Genomic DNA, 20,075 nt, shown 5'->3' on the forward strand with positions numbered 1-20,075 from the left:
GCCCTGTTTAAAAGTCTTTGCCTGCTGTACAAGCAACAAGATGTCCTCCTATATTATCTTTGCAAAGCTTTGTTGCTTTGTCTTTTCTACATTGATATATAGTTACCATAGACATTTTAGGTGTATAAGGTGGAGAGGTCCTACATTATTATCTGTCTGATGGGTAAGAGACTGGAATGTGGATCTCTTTTCTACTCTATTGTGTGTTTGTGCATTCCGGGCCAACTTTTACCATGGTACGCTAGTGCTGCGTTACCATCAATCCTCATGTCTAGAACAGACTTCATGTCAAGTTGAGAATTCATGTCTTTCCACTTTGAGTTTTTTAAAGATGGAGGTCCTCTTACTATGAATTTTAGAAGCAGTTTGTCATATCTACTGAAACGTACGTGCGTACATGGGATGGTGATTAGAAGTGCATTTAATTTTAACTATCAGTTTGGAGAAAAGTGAAACAACTGAGACTTAAATCCACAAAGGTAATAAATCCATTCATATGTATTTAAGTCATTTTTATTTTCTCTCATTGCAGTTTGATAGGTTTCTTCCTAGAAGCCAGGTACATTTTTATTCTGTGGCTCCTTAGGGATTTGATTTTTTAAATGCTAAAGTACTATGTTAGTTAAGTTGTATTTCATGTACAGCCCTGTGTAAATTTAAGGTGTACATGTTGTCTTGATATATTTATATTGTAATAAGATTGCTATGGTAACCTTAGCACTTCTATCTTGTCATATAATTATCGTTTCTTCTAGTATTGGGAACAATGGAAATCTGGCCTCTGAGCAATGTTTATAGTATGGCTTTGTTGTCCCTGATCACCGCACTGTATTAGGTCTTTGGGACTTAGTTTTCTGTTTGCATCTATGTGCCCTTAAACATCTCTCTCATTCCCTCCCTCCCCCCAGCCCCTGGTAACTTCCAGTTTACTCTCTGCTTTTACAGTGACCATTTTAATGAAATAATTACTTTCCATGTATAAGAAATACCATTTCTCTGACCTCATCTCAGCATAACGTCCTTGAGATCTATCCGTGTGATGGCAAATGGAGAATTTCCTGTTCTCTCATGGCTGAATAGCATTTCATTATATATTTATACCACATCGTCTTTGTCCACCCACCTGCGGATGAACACTTAGGCTGTTTCCATCCCGTGGCTGTTGTAAATAATGCTGCGGTAAACGTGGGAGGCAGATCATCTCTTCAATACTGTATTTTCATTTCCTTGGGACATATACCTAGAAGTGAAAGTACTGGTTCATACAGCAGTTGTATTTTTTTTAATTTAAATTTTAGTTAGTTTACACACAGTACAGTATTGTTTTCTGGAGTAGAATTCAGTGATTCATCACTTACATACAAACCTAGTGCTCATCACAGGTGCCCTTTGTAGAAGCCACCACCTGTCTAGCTCAGCTCCCCAGTCCCCTCCTTCCATAACCCTCAATTTGTTCTCTATTCTCAAGAATCTTATGGCTTGTTTCCATCATCCTTTTTTTCTTTACCCCCTTCCTACATGTTTGGCTGCTTTTTCTTAAATTCCACATGAGGGAGGTCATACGGTATTGTCTTACTCTGGCTGACTTAAATTAGCATAATATGCTCTAGCTCCATCCATGTCGTTGCAAATGGCAGGATTTCTTTCTTTTTGATGGCTGAGTAATATTCCATTGTGTGTGTGTGTGTGTGTGTGTGTATAGGCCAAAACTTCTTTATCCAGTCATCAGTTGACGGACATACAGTTGGGCTCTTTCTGTAGTTTTGCTGTTGTTGATAATGCTGTTTAAATATCGGAGTGCACGTACCCGTGTGAATCTGTGTTTTTGTTTTCTTAGCTGCAGTTGCTAGGTCATAGGTTAGCTCTATTTGTAACTTTCTGAGGAATCTCCAAACTTTTCCAGAGTGGTTGCACCAATTTGCATTCCCACTAACCATGAAAGAGGGTTTCTTCTCCTGGTCCTTGCCACCACCTGTTGTTTCTTGTGTTGTTAATTGTAGCCATTCTGACATGTATGAGGTGGGATCTCATCATGATATTGATTTATATTTCTTTAATGAAGATCATATTGAACATCTCTTCATGGGTGTGTTAGTCATCTGCGGGTCTTCTTTGGAAAAAATGTCTTCATGTCTTCTGCCCTTTTCTTAACTGGATTATTTGTTTTTTGGATGTTGGGTTTGGTAAGCTCTTTATAGATTTCGGATACTAACCCTTTATCTGATATGTCATTGGCAAAGTTCTCCCATTCTGTAGGCTAGATTTAGTTTTGTTAATTTTTCCTTTGGTGTGCAGAAGCTTTTTATTATGGTGAAGTCTCAGTAATTCATTTTTGCTTCTGTTTTCCTTGTCTTTGGAGATGTGTCTAATAAGAAGTTGCTGCGGCCAAGGTCAAAGAGGTTGCTGCCTGTGTTCTCCTCTAGGGCTTTGATGGTTTCCTGTCTCACATTTAGGTCTTTCATCCATTTTGAATTTGTTTTTGTGTGTGGTATAAGAAAGTGGTTCAGTTTCATTCTTTTGCATGTTGCTGTCCAGTTTTCTCAACACCATTTGTTGAAGAGACATTTTTCCATTGGACATTCTTTCCTGCTTTGTTGAAGATTAGTTGGCCATATAATTGTGGGCTCATTTCTGGGTTTTCTATCCTGTTCCATTGATCTATGTGTCTGTTTTTGTCCCAACCCATAGTGTCTCGAGGACTACAGCTTTGTAATAAAGCTTGAAATCCAGAATCATGATGCCTCCAGTTTTGATTTCTTTTTTCAGAATTGCTTTAGCTTTTGAGGTCTTTCTGGTTCCACACAAATTTTGGGATTGTTCTAGCTCTGTAAAAAATGATGATGTTATTTTCATAGGGATTGCATGAAATGTGTAGATTGCTTTGGGTAAGATAGACATTTTAACAACGCTTGTTCATCCAAACCAGGAGCATGGAATGTTTTTCCATTCCTTTTTGTCCTCTACCATTTCTTTCATAAGTGTTCTGTAGTTTTCAGAGTACAGATCTTTAACTTTACTAGTTAAGTTTATTCCCTAGGTATCTCAGTGGTTTTGGTGCAGTTGCACATGCAATTAGTTGCTTGATTTGTCTTTCACTACTTCGTTATTGGTGTATTAAAATGCAACAAATTTTTTAAAAAAGGATTTTATTTATTTATTTGACAGACACAGATCACAAGCAGAGAGAGAGGAAGGGAAGCAGGCTCCCCACTGAGCAGAGAGCCCAATGCGGGCCTTGATCCCAGGACCCTGGGATCATGACCTGAGCTGGAGGCAGAGGCTTTAACCCACTGAGCCACCCAGGCGCCCCATAAATGCAACAGATTTTGCACGTTGATTTTATATCCTGCAACTATGATGAATTCCTGTATCATCCTAGCAGTGTTTTGGTGCAGTCTTTCAAGTTTTCTACATTGAGTATCATGTCATCTGCAGAAAGTGGAAGTCTGCCGGCTTCCTTGCTAATTTGGATGCCTTTTGTTTCTTTTGTTGTCTGATTGCTGAGGCTAAGACTTCCAGTACTATGTTAAAAAGTAATGGTAAGAGTGGACATCCCTGTCTTGTTCCTGACCGAAGGGAAAAGGTTCTCAATTTTTCCCTTTCGAGGATGGTATTAGCTGTGGGTCTGCTGCCTGTGGCCTTTATGTGTTGGAGTATATTCCATCTGTCCCTACTTTGTGGAGTGTTTGTATCAAGGCAGGATGCTGTATTTTGTCAAGTGCTTTTACTGCCATCTGTTGACAGGGTCACATGGTTCGTATCTTTTCGTAGTGTGGTATCACATGCATTGATTTGCTAATATTGAACCAACCCCGCAGACCAGGAATAAATCCCACTTGATCGTGGTGAATAATTCTTTTAATGTCCTGTTGGATTCGATTTGCTAGTATTTTCCTGAGAATTTTTGCATTCATGTTTATCTGGAATATTGACCTATAATTCTCCTTTTTAGTGGGGTCTTTGTTTGATTTTGGAATCAAGGTAATGCTGGCTTCATAGCAGCTGTTAGAAGGTTTTCCTCCCACTTCTATTTTTTGGAACAGTTTGAGAAGAATAAGTGCCAACTCTTCCTTAAATGTCTGCTGGAATTCCCCTGGGAAGCCATCTGGTCCAGGACTTTTGTGTTTCGGGAGATTTCTGATGACTGATTGGATTTCTTTGCTGGTTATGGTTTTCTATTTCTTCCCGTTTCAGTTTTGATAATTTGTAGGTTTCTAGGAATTTGTCCATTTCTTAAGGGATTGCTCAGTTGGCATATGAATTTTCATAATCCTGTCTCACTGTTTGTATTTCTGTTATGCTGTGATCTCCTCTCTCATTCGTGATTTTACTTATTTGGGTCCCTTCTGTTTTCCCTTTGATACTTCTGGCTAGGTGTTTATCAGTTTTGTTAATTCTTTTGAAGATCCAGCTCTTAGTTTCATTAATGTGTTCTACTCTTTTTGTTTGTTTTGTTTCTGTATCCTTTATTTCTGCTGTGATCTTATTTTCTTTCTTCTACGGGCTTTAGGCTTTATTCGTGCTTTCTTTTCTAGCTCCTTTAGGTGTAAAGCTAGGTTGTGTACTTGAGACTTTTCTTGTTTCTTGAGGAAGGCCTTTAGCGCAATATAGTTCCCTCTTAGGACTGCCTTTGCTGCATCCCAAATTTTTGGATTGTGATGTCTTCATTTTCATTTGTTTCCATGTATATCTAAAAATTTCTTCAATTTCCTGGTTAATCCATTCATTCTTTAGTAGGATTTGTGGTTATTCCATTTTTTTTTTCTCATGGTTGACTTCATTTCATAGCGTTGTGGTCTGACAATACGCATGTTACGATTGTGACCTTTCTGTACTTGTTGAGGATTGATTTGTGACCCAGTATGTGATATTCTGGAAGATGTTCCATGTGCACTTGAAAAAAAAAATATGTATTCTGCTGCTTTAGGATGACGTGTTCTGAATTTATCTGTTAAGTCCCTCTGATCCAGTGGGATCATTCAAAGCCCTTGTTTCCTTGTTGATTTTCTACTTAGATGGTCTGTCTTTGTCTGTTAACGTCGCCTACTATTATTATTATTCATGAGTTTCTTTATGTTTATTATTAATTTATATATTTGAATGTTGTAAGTGGAGAACATAAATATTTACAATTCTTAGATCTTCTTGATGGATAAACCCCTTATTATGATATAATGCCCTTCTTCGTCTCTTGTTATAGTCTTTGGTCTAAAATCTAGTTTGTAGGGATGGTTGGGTGGCTCAGTCAGTTAAGCATCTGCCTTTGGCTCTGATCGTGATCCTAGGGTTTTGGGATTGAGTCCCGCATTGGGCTCCTTGTTCAGCAGGGAGCCTTTGTCCTCTGCCTGCCCTTCCCTTTGCTTGTGCTCTGTCTCTCTCTGTCTCAAATAAATAAAAGTCTTCAAAAAAATAAAGTAAAATCTAACTTTTTGAGGAAACTCCATATTGTTTTTCAGTTTGCATTTCCACCAACAATGGAAGGGATCCTTTTTGTCCACATCCTTGTCACACCTGTTGTTTCTTGTGTTGTTTTTAGCTACTCTTACAGGAGTGAGGCACTATCTCATTGTGGTTTTGATTTGTATTTTCCCTGAGGATCAGTAATGTTGAACATTTTTCCTATGCCTATTGGTCATCTGTAGGTCTTTTTTTTGAAAAATGTCAGTTTATGTCTTCTGTCCATTTTTTTATTGGATTGTAATTCTTCGTGTTGACTTCTATAAGTTCTTTCTATATTTTGGATTTGGGTGTTGACTTCTATAAGTTCTTCCTGTATTTTATTAGATATGTCATTTGCAAATATCTCCTCCCATTCTGTAGGTTGCCTTCTTGTTGAGCTGATTGTTTTCTTCCCTGTGCAGAAGTTTTTGTTTTGATGTAGTCCCAAGAGTTTATTTTTGATTTTGTTTCCCTTGTCTCAGGACACCTCTGTAACGGGAAATTGCTACAGCTAATGTCAACGAGGTTACCACCAGTGTTCTTTACCAGGATTTTTATGTTTTCTGGTCTCACCTGTAGGTCTTTAATCCACTTTGAATTTATTTTTGTGCATAGGCTAAGAAAGTGGTCAGGTTTCCTCCTTTTTCATGTTGTTCTCCAGTTTTCCCAACACCATTTGTCGAAGAGACAGTCTTTTTCCTGTGGAGTATTCTTTCCTGTTTTGTCAAACATCAATTGAACATATAATTGTGGGTTCACTTCTGGGTTTTCTTTTCTATCTTTATAGGTGTCTATTTTTGCGCCAGTACCATACTGTTTTGATCACTACTGCTTTGTAATGTATCTTGATGTCTGGACTTGTGATGCCTGCAGCTTTGCTTTTCTTTTTCAAGACTGCTTTGGTTATTCAGGGTCTTTCTTGGTTCCATAGAAATTTTAGGGCTGTTCTAGCTCTGTAAAAATGCTGGCGGTATTTTGGTAGGGATCGCATTAAGTGTGTAGATTGCTTTGGGTGGTGTAGACATTTTAATAATATTTGTTTTTCCAATTGATCAACATGGAATGTTTTTCCATAGCTAAGAAAATAACCCTTTATATTATCCTGAAACATTTTCAATGACTTCAACTCTTCTATAGATTGTCTTTTTGATGTTACCTTTATTATTCTTTTGTATTTGTCTTTTTTGTATACCCTTCTAGGTTTATAACTTCTGATTTAAATACCAGCCAGGGATGCTTTGAGCAACCACATTCACATGTTCTGTTTAGAGTTGATTAAGTGAGTGTAATATAATGTTGATTGTGTTAAGATTGTGGCAGAAATATAAGTGTGACAATGATGCAGTGATTTAAAGAAATCTGGAGTAAAGCATGTGCACTATGATTATAGCTACAGAAGACATTCAATATAGACAATAATATACCCAGGGCATGCTGTCATGTGTGCTACTGATGAGGTTTTATTTTTCTAATTTCTCCTACCCCAAAGCAATTCTATAGAGTTGTGTTATTGGCTTTTGTTGTTGTTGTGGTTTTATAATTAAATTGTTAATGCAAGCCAAAGTATTAAGAGTACAATTTGGTCCACTGCCATAGATCTACTTTTTTTTTTTTTTTTAAGATTTTATTTATTTATTTGACAGAGAGAGATCACAAGCAGGCAGAGAGGCAGGCAGAGAGAGAGGAGGAAGCAGTCTCCCCGCTGAGCAGAGAGCCCGATGTGGGGCTCGATCCCAGGACTCTGAGATCATGACCTGAGCTGAAGGCAGCGGCTTAACCCACTGAGCCACCCAGGCGCCACCAGATCTACATTTTTTTCTGACAGTCATGAAATAAAAGTTCAAATGAGCTAAAATAGGCATATCAATGGATCTTTCATCATTCATCTACTGCTAATTATAATTTATTGTTGGCTTATTACAAAATTAATTACAATGATTAGTAAGAAAACAAAGATATCATTAAAAAAATTAGCTGCCAATGGAAAGAAAAAGAAAAAATGACAAAGAATAAAATGGAGCCAGGAAAGAGGCTGATAAGAAACACATATTCTGGAATTCTGAAACATGTGGCAAGTGGGCCATGTACTTAAGTTTTTTAATAGCCAAAACAATAAACAAATTTAGTTAACACAGTGGTCCATAAGATGGAAAAAGTACAAATAAACTCAAGATGCCATCTAAATATTTAATTTTTTTGGCTAAGCTATAAAATTCTAAGATTCGGAATAAAATTATCTTCAGAACTCTCCTGTAGAAAATATTGTGCGATGGGATGAATATTTTCAGTTGTCTTCTTTTAATGGACATAGCAGTCTCTCTCAGTGTCACACCCATGCACAGCTTTCAGGTGAAGGAACACTTGAGGCCAGTAGATCCAGGTATAGCTAAAAGGGCCCTTGGGTGGCTGGAGGTAGATTTTATCTATGCACTCAGTGGGGGAATATATTATATGTGAAGACATGGATGCGGGGATACTTTGCTGCTGCTGTTGTTTTCCCCCTCAGTCAAGATTAAAAATACTTTTTGTGGGGGCACCTGGGTGGCTCAGTGTGTTAAAGCCTCTGCCTTCAGCTCGGTTCATGATCCCAGGGTCCTGGGATCGAGCCCCGCATCGGGCTCTCTGCCCAGTGGGAAGCCTGCTTCCCCCTCTCTCTCTGACTAATTGTGACTCCTCTCTCTCTCTGTCAAATAAATAAAAATAGCTTTTTTAAAAAAAAAAGGAAAAAATATTATTTATGGGTAATTGACATAGAGTGTTGTAAAGTTTCAGATGCATAACACAGTTGGCTAAGTGGCTGACTCTTGAGTTTGGCTCAGGCCATGATCTCAGGACCCTGGACCTGAGTGCCACATCTGGCTCCACGCTCAGCGGGGGTCTGCTTGAGCTTCTCTCTCTCTCCCCCTCTCCCCACTGTCGCGCTCTCTCCCTCTCTAAAATAAATAAATAACATTGTACACACTGTTCACCACAATAAATATAGGTACCATCCGTCACTGTACAACGTTATCAGTATTATTGACTATAATTCCCTGTCCTGGGCTTTTCGTCTTCCTGATTTCCCAGTTTCGTAACTGGAGGTTAGTACCTCTTGAATCTCCTTCACCTATTTCTCCTATCCCTTCTGGCAACTACCAGTTCTCTGTATTTATGAGTCTGTATCTCTTGTTTATTCCTTCCTTCCTTCCTCTCTCTCTCTCTCTCTCTCTTTCTTTCTTAAGATTTTATTTATTTATTTGAGAGAACAAAAGTGAGAGAGATCACAGAGGGAAAAAGAGAGGTAGACTCGTCACTGAATAGGGAGCCCGATGTGGGGGCCTCTCCCAGGACCCGTTAGGTCATAATCTGAGCTGAAACTTAACCGTATGAGCTAGCCAGGTGCCCCTCATGTTTGTTTTCTCATTTGTTTTTCTTTTTGGATTCCACGTATAAGTGAAATCATGTAGTATTTTTTTTTCTCTGATTTATTTCACTTAGTGTAATAAGTCCATCTGTGTTACAAGTGACAAGATCCCATTCTTTTTCACGGCCGAGTAATAATCCAGTGTGTCTGTATGTGTGCGGCTGTGTGTGTGTGTGTGGGCACATGCCTCACACCTTCTTTATCTGTTCATCTGTTGATGGACTCTTCAGCTGTGTCCGTATCTTGCCAATTGTAAATAATGTTGCAATGAACATAGGAACAGAGGACCTGAATAGACATTTTTCCAAAGAGACATAACAGATGGCCAGCAGAAAGAAATGATTGACAACATCATTAATCATCCCGGAAATGTAAGTCCAAACTACAGTGAGATAACACCCACACTGGTCCGAATGGCTAACAGCAAAAAGACCAGAAATAACAAATGTTGGAGAGGATGTGGAGAAAATGTTACCCTTGTACACTGTGGTGGGGACGCAAGTTGATGCAACCACTGTCGGAAACCATGTGCAGTTTTCTCAAGAAATAAAAAAATAGTATTACCATACAATCCAGTATTCCGCTGTGGGTATTTACGCAAGGAGAACTCAAACACTCATTTGAAAACATATATTCACCCTCGGTCAAACTTCTGATATTTGATGGGGGATTGTACTTCCTGGACTATCTGAGATACAGTTCTATATTTTACCACTCAAATACGGATTTATTAGCCTGGTGGACACTTGAGCGTGGGCAGTGCCGAGAGTTTCTGAGGAAGTGAGGAACCCCAAAGATTTATTCTCACATGTATGGACATCCCATCTGATGAGTTACAGGAATACCAACGGCAAGGGCAATACTTCCTCTCAGAGAATAGTTTAGATTTACTTTAACATACAGATTAATGGACAATGAAACTTTCTTGCAAAAAGCACTATCAGAAAAGTATTAACCTGACATTTTAAGGTGACAGCTAAATCCTCACTCTGACTTGAAAAATCTCAGTGAAGCATTCTTAGACTGTCTAACTCTGACTATTATATTTTCCAGTGGGTTCTCTTAAAACAAACTATGGATTACAGCTCTGAGTTATGTTGGGGTTATTATTAAATATTTGCCAAGCGTAACTGTTCTTTCTTTTTTGAGATAGTGGGTTTATGGCCTATTTATGTCACTTTTAGTGTGTGATTTTAAATCTTCTGATCTGCCCATGCTGGAAAGCTTATATTTGTTTTCTTTAACAGGAAGAAATGATCCAGTTCAACAAAAGTCAAACAGATTTCAAGAATTTAAAGGAGTGGGAGCAGTGTCATGGGAACATAATCCTGTTTTAACCCAGATATAAAGTTATGATTTGATTTGTCAAAAAAATTTTTTTATTGCTCTTGACCCTTGTAGTTCCTTAATACTCATGGTGTGTCTGCTGTGTGTACAGAACAATATTTTGGGGGAAAGGGGGGTTACAGGATATGGTAGTTGGAGCGAGGGGCTAATAAGCCTATATGGAAAAATAACAAATATATTTCTGAAGTGTTAGAAAAAAAATAACAACAGAAAAAAAGACATTCGTGGATGGTTGGGGAAAGACCACAGAGCAATCATTAATTAAATTCAAAATTTAGGAACAATCAGTGCAAATGCCAAGACAACTTTGGAGATCAGAGTTTGCTGAACAAGCTTCCCATCATAAAGCAAAGATGTAGTGTGAGTTCTGTATCTTGATATGTACATATGATAACAATTTTGAATTCCTCTGAAAAGGACTTTTTAATTATAAGAAATGTCCTAATCAAACATAGACTTTAAAAAATCAAAACAAGTAGTACTCATGATGTGTTATTTTTGAATAACAGCATGTCATTTTCATAGCTCTTTCCACATAGTATTTGCTCCAGCTTCATGCCAACCCTATAAAAAAGACTGAGGTAGGCATTTTTCCTGATTTACTGCTGAGAACATCAAGACCTCGTAAAGCTAGGAGATTTGTCTATGGTGCCGCACTGATAATATCTTAGGAGTTTCATCAACTCCCTGTTTTTCTTTATATTGCATAATTGCTGATAGGGTAGGTAGAACTGGTGACTTAATAGCTTTCTTTTCCATCTGATAGCCTCAAAGTACCTTTTCAGTACCCTGTTGAGTAAATGAAGGAAAATAAGATTACCAGCTACGGCCGTGGCTCATATTGACAAGCCATCGTTTTATTTCTTTTGTGTCTGGTAATTCTGTTAATCCAGTAGACAAGTAGGGTTATCATCTCGAGTAGTCATCGCCTCGTCGTCAAGTGCTAGGGGAGATTTATAGGACCTGTGTACATACTTCATGTGCTAAAGGAGTTCTCGGTCCCTTTGGGGAAAGATCAGATGCACTCAGGAAAGTGGTAAGCCACTGACCTGGCTAGCATACCATTACTCCTCAAAATGAGGGGTGGCAGGTTCTGTATCAGTGTTCTGAGGCAGGAGTGGCCCAGGTGAGGTGGGACTTCAGCTAGACCTTCCCTGAGGGATTTGATTCCATGAGATGGCAGAACAGGGTAGGCATTGAGTGGAGTGAAACTTGACTGAGGGAACATGGAGAAATGAATTGGGAAGGGGGAGAAAGTCATATAGAAAAATTTAAATGATAAGTTGAAGAGTTGGCATCTGTAGGTGTTAAAAAGCCCTGAAAGAAATCTGTGTTTTGCTTAATTTCTCCATGCTTTGAAGGAGCAGTTTTGAGTTGACCATTGCGGCATTGTGACATGCTATGGTCCTGGGGTATGGCTAAAAAAACCTAGAGGACCGACCGGAATTTATTGTTGTTGTTTTTTATTTGAGGTTTATAAAGTGCTTTTAGCATACTTTGTATTTTGGCAGATTGTGAAATGTGAAATGAAACTCTTTATCCCCTTGACTGTTGAGGACTTTTTTTATATGGCGCCAAATTTGAGGCTGAGGGTCTGTTGCTAAGATGGCGGAGCTCTCTAGGCAAGAGTTCCTTTGTCAGCCAGGGCGCAGCTTGCCTCCTGGGGAGGCGTTTGACTCCACTTTCCATGAAACATTCATGTGTTACAGACACAAAAGAGGCAGGAATCTGTGCCTGATGGTAGACAACAAGCATGGAGACATTCTTCTGATGCGGTGGCTGGATGGTGTCCTGTCAGGGCATCAAGCCTTGACACCGTCCCTCACCCAAGTCTTATTCTGTTCCTGTGGGGATGAGGGTATCTTCTGGCATTTTTGCCAATCCTCATAAAGTGAATTACTATAATTTCACCAGGGAGAGCTTATTTTTCACATCACTTTAATTAAACTACTAATTTCAACAGTGAGAAGTTATTTCTGACATTCACTATGCTACATAGCGAAGCCTTTGGCATTGATCAAGTATGAATAGTTGAAGGAGGTATGGATAGCTGAAATGCTTGCCCAGCTCTGCAGTGTGACCCTTGCTTAATTATTTAATTATTTATTTATTTAAATTTATTTATTTGACAGACAGAGATCACAAGTAGGCAGAGAGGCAGGCAGAGAGAGAGGAGGAAGCAGGCTCCCCGCTGAGCAGAGAGCCCGATGCAGGGCTCGATCCCAGGACCCTGAGATCATGACCTGAGGCAAAGGCTTAACCCACTGAGCCACCCAGGCACCCCGATCCTTTCTTATTGATACAAGCCAATCCCGGCAGTCTGAATGGTCAATCAGGGCCAATGTCCCTAATGGCAAAGCTTAAATCTACAGTATCTTACTATCTATGCTGAATGATAGTTTGTGAATTTCTTAGACTCATTTATTAAACACATGATGGAAATAGCAATGCTTGTCCTTGATTAACCCTGTTTAAACTAGAGCCTCAACATGGTGATTACGATATACATATAGATATTTTGTTTTGTTTTGTTTTTGATTTGTTCTCAACCTCTACCATACTGTTGTTTTCTTTGCTTTACTTTATGTGGATCAAAAACTGTGGGGAAATATTCTAAGTAAGGAAAGTGTCCCAAAGAGACTGGGGGCTTGGCTTGCACATACTGAGTGCATACGTCCTAAAATGGTTAAACATGTTATTCCGAAATCCTAAGGAGCAGTTTTCCAAGGTGCTCATACGCCTCAGAGTGGCTTCCTCTGTGAGATTCCCACTTTGCTCCCTGGCACTAGGTGTACTTTTGAGCCTTTAAAACTATTTTCCGTCCAGATTCTGTCCGTCTGCGACTGGGAAGCCCTTTCTTTGCCCGACGATCCCTGTCCAATTCTTTTATTCTTGGCAGGTTCATTTGCTTTTTCATGGTTTCAATCCTAACCAGTCCCCAGCCTGGACCCGAGATAAGTTGGTTTCCTAGGCTTTTTGTTGTTGAGGGCAGGGAAGCTGTTATTGTCCCCTAGTGCTCAAGTACGGCGCGTCCTTTGACTTTGCTACAACTGTTTACACCAACTTTAAAGGGACATGATATTCAAATGCCTTAAACATGCGAGTTCAGGGAGGGCTCCGATCGAATGTCTGGACTTTCTGCTCTTATGATTTCTGCAGCCTCACATGGCATCTCTACCACCAAAGAAAGACTTAGATTTTGCTATGGAAAAGAAGTTGAGGGGCACCTGGGTGGCTCAGTCGTTAAGGGTCTGCCTTCGGCTCAGGTCCTGATCCCAGGGTTCTGGGACCGAGCCCCACATTGGGCTCTGTGCTCTGCAGGAAACCTGCTTCTCCCTCTCTGACTCCCCCTGCTTGTGTTCCTTCCCTCTCTGTGTCTCTGTCATATAAAAAAATAAAATCTTAAAAAAAAAAAAAAGAAAAAAGAAAAGTTGAGACAAGTATTGTCCTGAAAGTGAAATGACTTTATGAAAGAATGTTTATGAACCTACATCAGGTAGTTTGCAGTGCTGTTTTAATGTTTGATATATGTGTATATGCAACACTCCCACATATGTGTATGTATACATGTATGATAGACGTGTGTGCATTTATGTGATAGAAATGATGTTGTAGTGCAGTGATCCAAAAACTTTGTTTTTTTTCATAACTGAATTAAAATAGCTATACATTTATTTATGTGTTACTACAGCAAGATCAACTTTACACCTGGGCTGCGGTCAGCCAGCCCACTCACTCACTGGACTACACGGAAGGGCAGTTTCCCAGGCGAGCCTCCTCCGTTCGGCCACCATCGAAGCCTCCTGATGAAGAACACGGGCTGAAGGATGCTGAAACAGGTGCGACCCCGGGGGGCAGTTTCTTGGGTTACGATCTGCAGCGGCCTCACGTACAACCGCCGGAGTCTCGTTACATTGAAAATTGTTAACGCTCCACCTTCAAGGCTGCTGAGTCAGAATTTTAGGGAAAGGGACACTGGAATTACCCAGTTATTATTGTGTAGATGCAAATTTGTGAACTGGCGCTTCAGGTGGCGAGCTCTACCCACTGCCCGAGATGAAGGGAGTCACGCACCCTGTGTTGACTGAGAATGACAAAAGGAAATTTCTGTCTGTTGCCTTCAAACGTGGTGTCCACCTTACTTCTCCACTCTCTTCCCGTACTGCGTTCCTTTTTTTTTTTTTTTTAAAGTTTTTTTTATTTAACTGAGAGAGAGATCACAAGTAGGCAGAGAGGCAGGTGTTGGGAGGAGGGAAGCAGACTCTCCGCTGAGCAGAGAGCCCGATGCGGGACTCGATCCCAGGACCCTGAGATCACTATCTGAGCCGAAGACAGAGGCTTAACCCGCTGAGCCACCCAGGCGCCCCTCCTTGTGCTTTTCTTGATCCTCTTCTTTGTCTTCAGAGATGATGGGGACACAGAGATAAAAGTTTCATTGAACAGCATTTTAAGTCCTCTTTCCAAACCTGCACTGTGTTCAGGTGTAGTTATTCTTCTCTAAAAGTTTTCTTTTGGGTTGTTTTTCTCTTTGCATCTTTTGTTGTCTTCAAGTATTTTGCGTTACCGGCGGGGAAGATAGCGTGAGATTAATATCAGCTTTATATGAAGACTGGAAGTGGGAAAACGCTTTGTGTTTGTCTAAGGAATTAAGAATCCTATTTGTGTAATCATGTTTTGTGATATTGGGTTGTTTAATTCCTTTTTTAAAGAAGTTTTCCTGTTTGGTATAATAAACTCCTGACTTCTCAGTGGACTGACTCAGAAGTGGAGAGTGCATCAGAGAGCGTCATTGCTCTTCAGCAATGTACCCTGCACCGAATTCTCCTCAATAGTAACACAAGTGTTAAGAGTTGCGAATTTTTACTTTTTGGGGCCCCTGGGTGGCTCAGTCGGTTAAGTGTCTGACTCTTGGTTTTGGCTCAGGTCCTCATCCCAGGGTCGTGAGATTGACCCCCGAGTTGGACTCCACGCTCAGCAGGGAGTCTGAGGTCCTTTCTCTCCCTTTCCCTCTGCTCCTGCCCCCCACTGTCTCTCTCTCTCTCTCAAATAAGTTAATACATCTAAAAAAATTACAATTTTTTTTCCTCATTGGTTTGTAGAGAGAAAGTCATTAATCTGGATTTGTAATAAAAGAGTATAAGATAAGAGCGTGGAGCTTTGTAAGGTCGGGTAAATTCCTTAATCCCTATACTCAGTTTCCTAACCTGTAGAATGTCGGTAAGAATAGCATCTACCGCATAGGGCTGTTTTGTGAAAATTATCTAAGTTAATGCATGTTCAAGCATAGAGTTAGCAATCAGAATGCAATGTCAGACTTAGTATAATTGTTTGCTATTGTTATCGTTATTATTATTCCTTGACATCTTTATTACTTCCTCATGAGTTCGCTTTAAAACCAGTAGTGACCTACAGCGTTAAGGATTTTATTCTAGGCCCCTTTCCAAAGTGAATGTAGTGTTCATAATCCCGTTTTTTTACTCCACTGTCTGAAGGGATGCTTATACCTTTCTTCTTTCTACTGAAGCCCAGAATGGGGGGCCCACACCCAACCGCATGTGTCCCCTTTTTACTGTCTGATGCTTCTGAAACACGGCTGAGTGTTCACTAGAGGGACTTATACTCCCTGAAATGAACAACAAATGAGAGAGAAGAGTAGGAAACTTTGTCCCATGTAGGGCTCAGAATTTTTTGGAACATGGTACAGTTGATCAAGGGCCAAGGTCTAGGGTTCCTTAATGCTTATATCATCAGGGATGAAGGGGTTCTAACATGATAATACCTGAAAATAATCACATAAAAGCATAGCTTTAAAAAGAAAAACACAACTGAAAGTATTGCTTCTGTTAAGTGCACTGTGTTATTTGTGTTAAAAAATCACTTTTAACTCACCATTGTTTTTGAGATTTATCCATGTTGGCAGATGTAGATTATTTTCATCGTTATACAGTATTTTATTAATAAATAAACTAGACATTCTTTTGAAAAAAAAAAAAATCACTTTAACTTCTTGCTAGGAAACAGCCAGGTGTAGATAGAAAAGAATCAACAGTTTCACTGAGCACTCTCTTAGCAGTCATCCTTGTCTTGTGTTTTACATCATGACTAGTGTCATATTTTCTTTTTTTTTCTTTCCTGGTATGCCTTTCCCCACTTTTTCGAAATATTCACATTTTCCTCTAAAATTTTAAGGCTCTTTAAGAAAGTTTCAAAGTATATTATTGCTTTTGTATACTGGGGGAGGACTGGATGGAAAGCTATTGATAATCTAAATTTTCGTTTGGTTAAAGATGATAGTTGGAATTGATACGGGGAACTTTTTAACTTCATTTTCTCGTTATTTGGTGTAGCTTGCAAAATGCCAGATCAAGTAATTTTTAAAATAGTAACTTGTATCCTTTTATAATATGCATTCTTGAAGGGGAGGATGGAGGTAAGTAGATGATAATTTTGTGCAGTGACTTGTTTTTCTCCAGTTGATCTGTTAAAAACCTGAATGGCCATATAGCATTCTTTTGTCCAAATGATCTAATGGCACTTTCTTTTTTTAAATTTTTTAAATTTTTAAAAATTTTTAAATTTAATTTTTTCAGTGTTCCAAGATTCATTGTTTATGCACCACACCCAGTGCTCCATGCAATATGTCTAGTGGCACTTTCTCAACTTTTTCTGCTGTGACTCCATGGGCCATTCTCATTCTGAGGGCCATACCACTCTCTTGTACTCTGTCAGTCAGTGGTAAGTGAGAGGGTCAGTAATACAGCAAAAACCGTACATAGAATCTGCTACTTGAAAATATATATATTTGGTGAAACGTTGACAACATAATTATTAATAGTAATGAACAGTTTACAGTACACTTAATGACTATGGCCATTCATTGCTGTGGAGTGACGCATTGGTTGAAACCAGTATTTGCAACATGTGGCCCCTTTCAATTTTAGTTTAAAATAAAAGGGTTCAATGACTTTTTTCTTTTTGAAGAAGAAGGATTTTCATTCACATCTTAGAAAACTGAAAACTTATCATATGGTTTCACTTATTTGTGGAGCATAACAAATAGCATGGAGGACATGGGGAGTTAGAGAGGAGAAGGGAGTTGGGGGAAATTGGAAGGGGAGGTGAACCATGAGAGACTATGGACTCTGAAAAACAATCTGAGGGTTTTGAAGGGGTGGGGGGTGGGAGGTTGGGGTACTAGGTGGTGGGTATTATAAAGGGCACGAATTGCATGGAGCACTGGGTGTGGTGAAAAATAATGAATACTGTTATGCTGAAAATAAAAAATAAATTAAGAAATAAAAAAAAAAAAAAAAGAAAACTGAAAACTTGCTTCTGTCTTGTGGCTCATTTTCATTCCTGATCCCTAATTCACATGTCCAGCTAATGCAGATTTCTCATGCATCTGACTCCCATATTTTTGTAATTCCTTCTCTAAGAGAGGCTTTTCTCCACCTTTCATATAATGGCAAAAGAACCAGCCCTCCTCTATAAGGATTTGAGGCGAGGAGGTCAAGGAGAAGCCTTGGTGCCTCTCCCTGCCCGTGAGCAGAAGGGCTGCAGATTCTTGGGAATCTTTTGCAGTCGGCATTGTCTCCACAGAAAAGCCCGAGGTGTGAAAATTGACCTTTTGAAGCTACAGAATGCCTCCTGGAAGGATAAGGCTAGTTGGAAAAGAAATCAGGAAGGAACGTTCTGCAAGATTTGGTGGTAGAAACATGGATAAGAAAGAAATACCTTTCCATGTATCTTGTTTCCTCTTTATCTTTTCTCTCTTCATTTTTCTTTACTTATATGATGCAACACCCTCTGTGTTTCTTTTTTTCGAGTCCCATGGCATTTTATTCTTATCTGTATCATTCATATTACTTATACATTATAATTTTTCTATTTGACATATCTGTCTTCCTTGGAGACTCCCCACATTTCAAGACCTCTGGGCACACAGTATATGTTTAAATATTTAAGCCAGTAAATTAAGATCTTTTGTTGAAAAAGATCTGAATGAATATCTACTTAGCACATTCATTTGAGGGAGAGTTTTGTGTGTGCTGAAACAGCCCATGGACCATTTTCTGGGCTCAATACCAAGTTTCAAAAGCTATTCGCTGATTCACAGAAATCAAAGAGATAATTAACTCCAGTTTTCAAATTTATGAAGACTAGGGAGGGTGTCTAGATGTGTATGGGGAATCGATCGTTCTTACTGTGTTTTAGAAACATCAAGCCCCTTATCTTTCTCTGAAAATGTAAATGGCCAAGAGGAGTGCCTTTAGGAAGGCAATCTGGGGACAGAAAGTCTGGAAGGAAACGATGTACAAGGAGAGTTGATAGAAACGTGGCAGAGACTTTTTATATAGAAATGCTATAAGTTGTGCTTACGGCTGCCTGAAAGCAGTGCGACCCATCTTAGCTCCAGAAAAGATTTGAGCAGCTTATAAATATCTAAGCTCTACAAAAGAATTACAATGGAAATTAAGTTGAAGGAATTTAGGATGGTGCAATAAAATGAAGCCAGGGCAAGGTTACGTGCAAATGTATCACAGAAGCGCTTGGAATTTGCAAAGGTAGGTGGAGATTTTTCCTCCGGTTTAAAGCAAAGTGGGAAGTGGGGACAATTCTATAATCATCCCCTGTGTCCATGAGGTTAAAAACAATAACGTCTCAGAGACATACTTTTCTGGCCTTCTATATAAAAAATAAGTGTTTCTGATGGTTCCTCGTAAGATTCTGTGTGGTACAATGCAAACAGTATCATCAGCTCATTTCCAGGAGTAGCAGTCTGGATGCTTTAGCAAGTGTTCAGTTGGGATAATGAAGAAATTCTGTAAGGAACCCAGGAAGGTTAGATAGTGTTTTGTTTCTCCGCTTCCCACTTGATCAAGGGATGAAATGTGCTGCAAGAGGCTGGAAGATTGACCCTGTCTCCTTCTCCTATAGATAATTCTTCCTCCTCCTCCTCCTTTTTTTTTTTTTTTTTTTTTTTTTTTGTAATTTTGGCTTGCATTTCTCTCTCATATATGCAAGTTCAGTCTTGTGTATCAATATCCTTTGTTGACAACGAGGGGCATATCCCTACGGTGAGATCATCAAATAAGCAGACCATAGGGTGGGGACCTTTTAGGAGAATCACATGTTTAGCTCCATCTTCATTTATGGAAGGACATGGCATACCAGAATTAAAAACATCGCCCATTTATTAGGCCGCTAACCATAAGTCATACTATTTAAATAAAGTTGAATAAGTTCTTTCTCAATTAAATTGACTAGACTTGAATCAAATTGATGTATATACCATTAAAGAAACTTTTTAAATTATCTTCTGTAAGTGCCTTTTTACTTACAGTGTCAAACTGTCTCGAGACTGCTTAATTCATTTTTAGAAGGCATACTTTAAATGCTTTAAAAGGATGATTTAATTTATTTTCCATTCATAGCAGAGAGGTATATCTTATTTTTCTCTGTACATGTAAAACTCATCCGATGTGTTTTGTTTTACAAGTCATAGGCGTATTTTGTGATGATACAGAGATAATTTCTGAAACATGTTTGGAATTGTGGGGAGCCCAGAATTTTAGATTATCGCTTATTTAGAACACTTAAAAGTTTTGCCAGAAATGTTCTTTCTCCTACTTTGCTTCACAGTGATGTTGTTGTTGTGTTGTTGTTTTTCTTTTTTTTTAAACAGTCTAGTTTCTGAATTCTTAAAAAGGGTGAGAGAAGAAGTTGGCAGTTTTAAATGTACCTTTGAGAGGCTCTCACTGGGTCACTCGTTAAAAACAACCATCCTGGTTGATGAATATGTAATGGGAACTGTCAGTTCCAGAGCTGAGTGGAAGGCCATTCCCGAAAGCCCCGATACTGGAAGAGGAGGGTGTTGGCGACAAGT

General features: G+C 39.1%; 1 protein-coding gene across 2 annotated transcripts in view; it reads left to right on the forward strand.

Annotated features, from left to right (window-relative positions):
• Positions 1-20,075, forward strand: part of FMN2 (formin 2) — a 371,232-nt gene that overhangs the window by 70,696 nt on the left and 280,461 nt on the right. For both annotated transcript variants that reach the window (XM_082702641.1, XM_082702642.1), the window contains exon 3: positions 13,881-14,028. In XM_082702641.1, the coding sequence (XP_082558767.1) occupies positions 13,881-14,028 (148 nt within the window). The remainder of the gene's footprint in view (positions 1-13,880; positions 14,029-20,075) is intronic.

Source organism: Mustela nivalis (genome assembly GCF_964662115.1).
Source record: "Mustela nivalis genome assembly, chromosome: 16".
Taxonomy (NCBI): Eukaryota; Metazoa; Chordata; class Mammalia; order Carnivora; family Mustelidae; genus Mustela; species Mustela nivalis.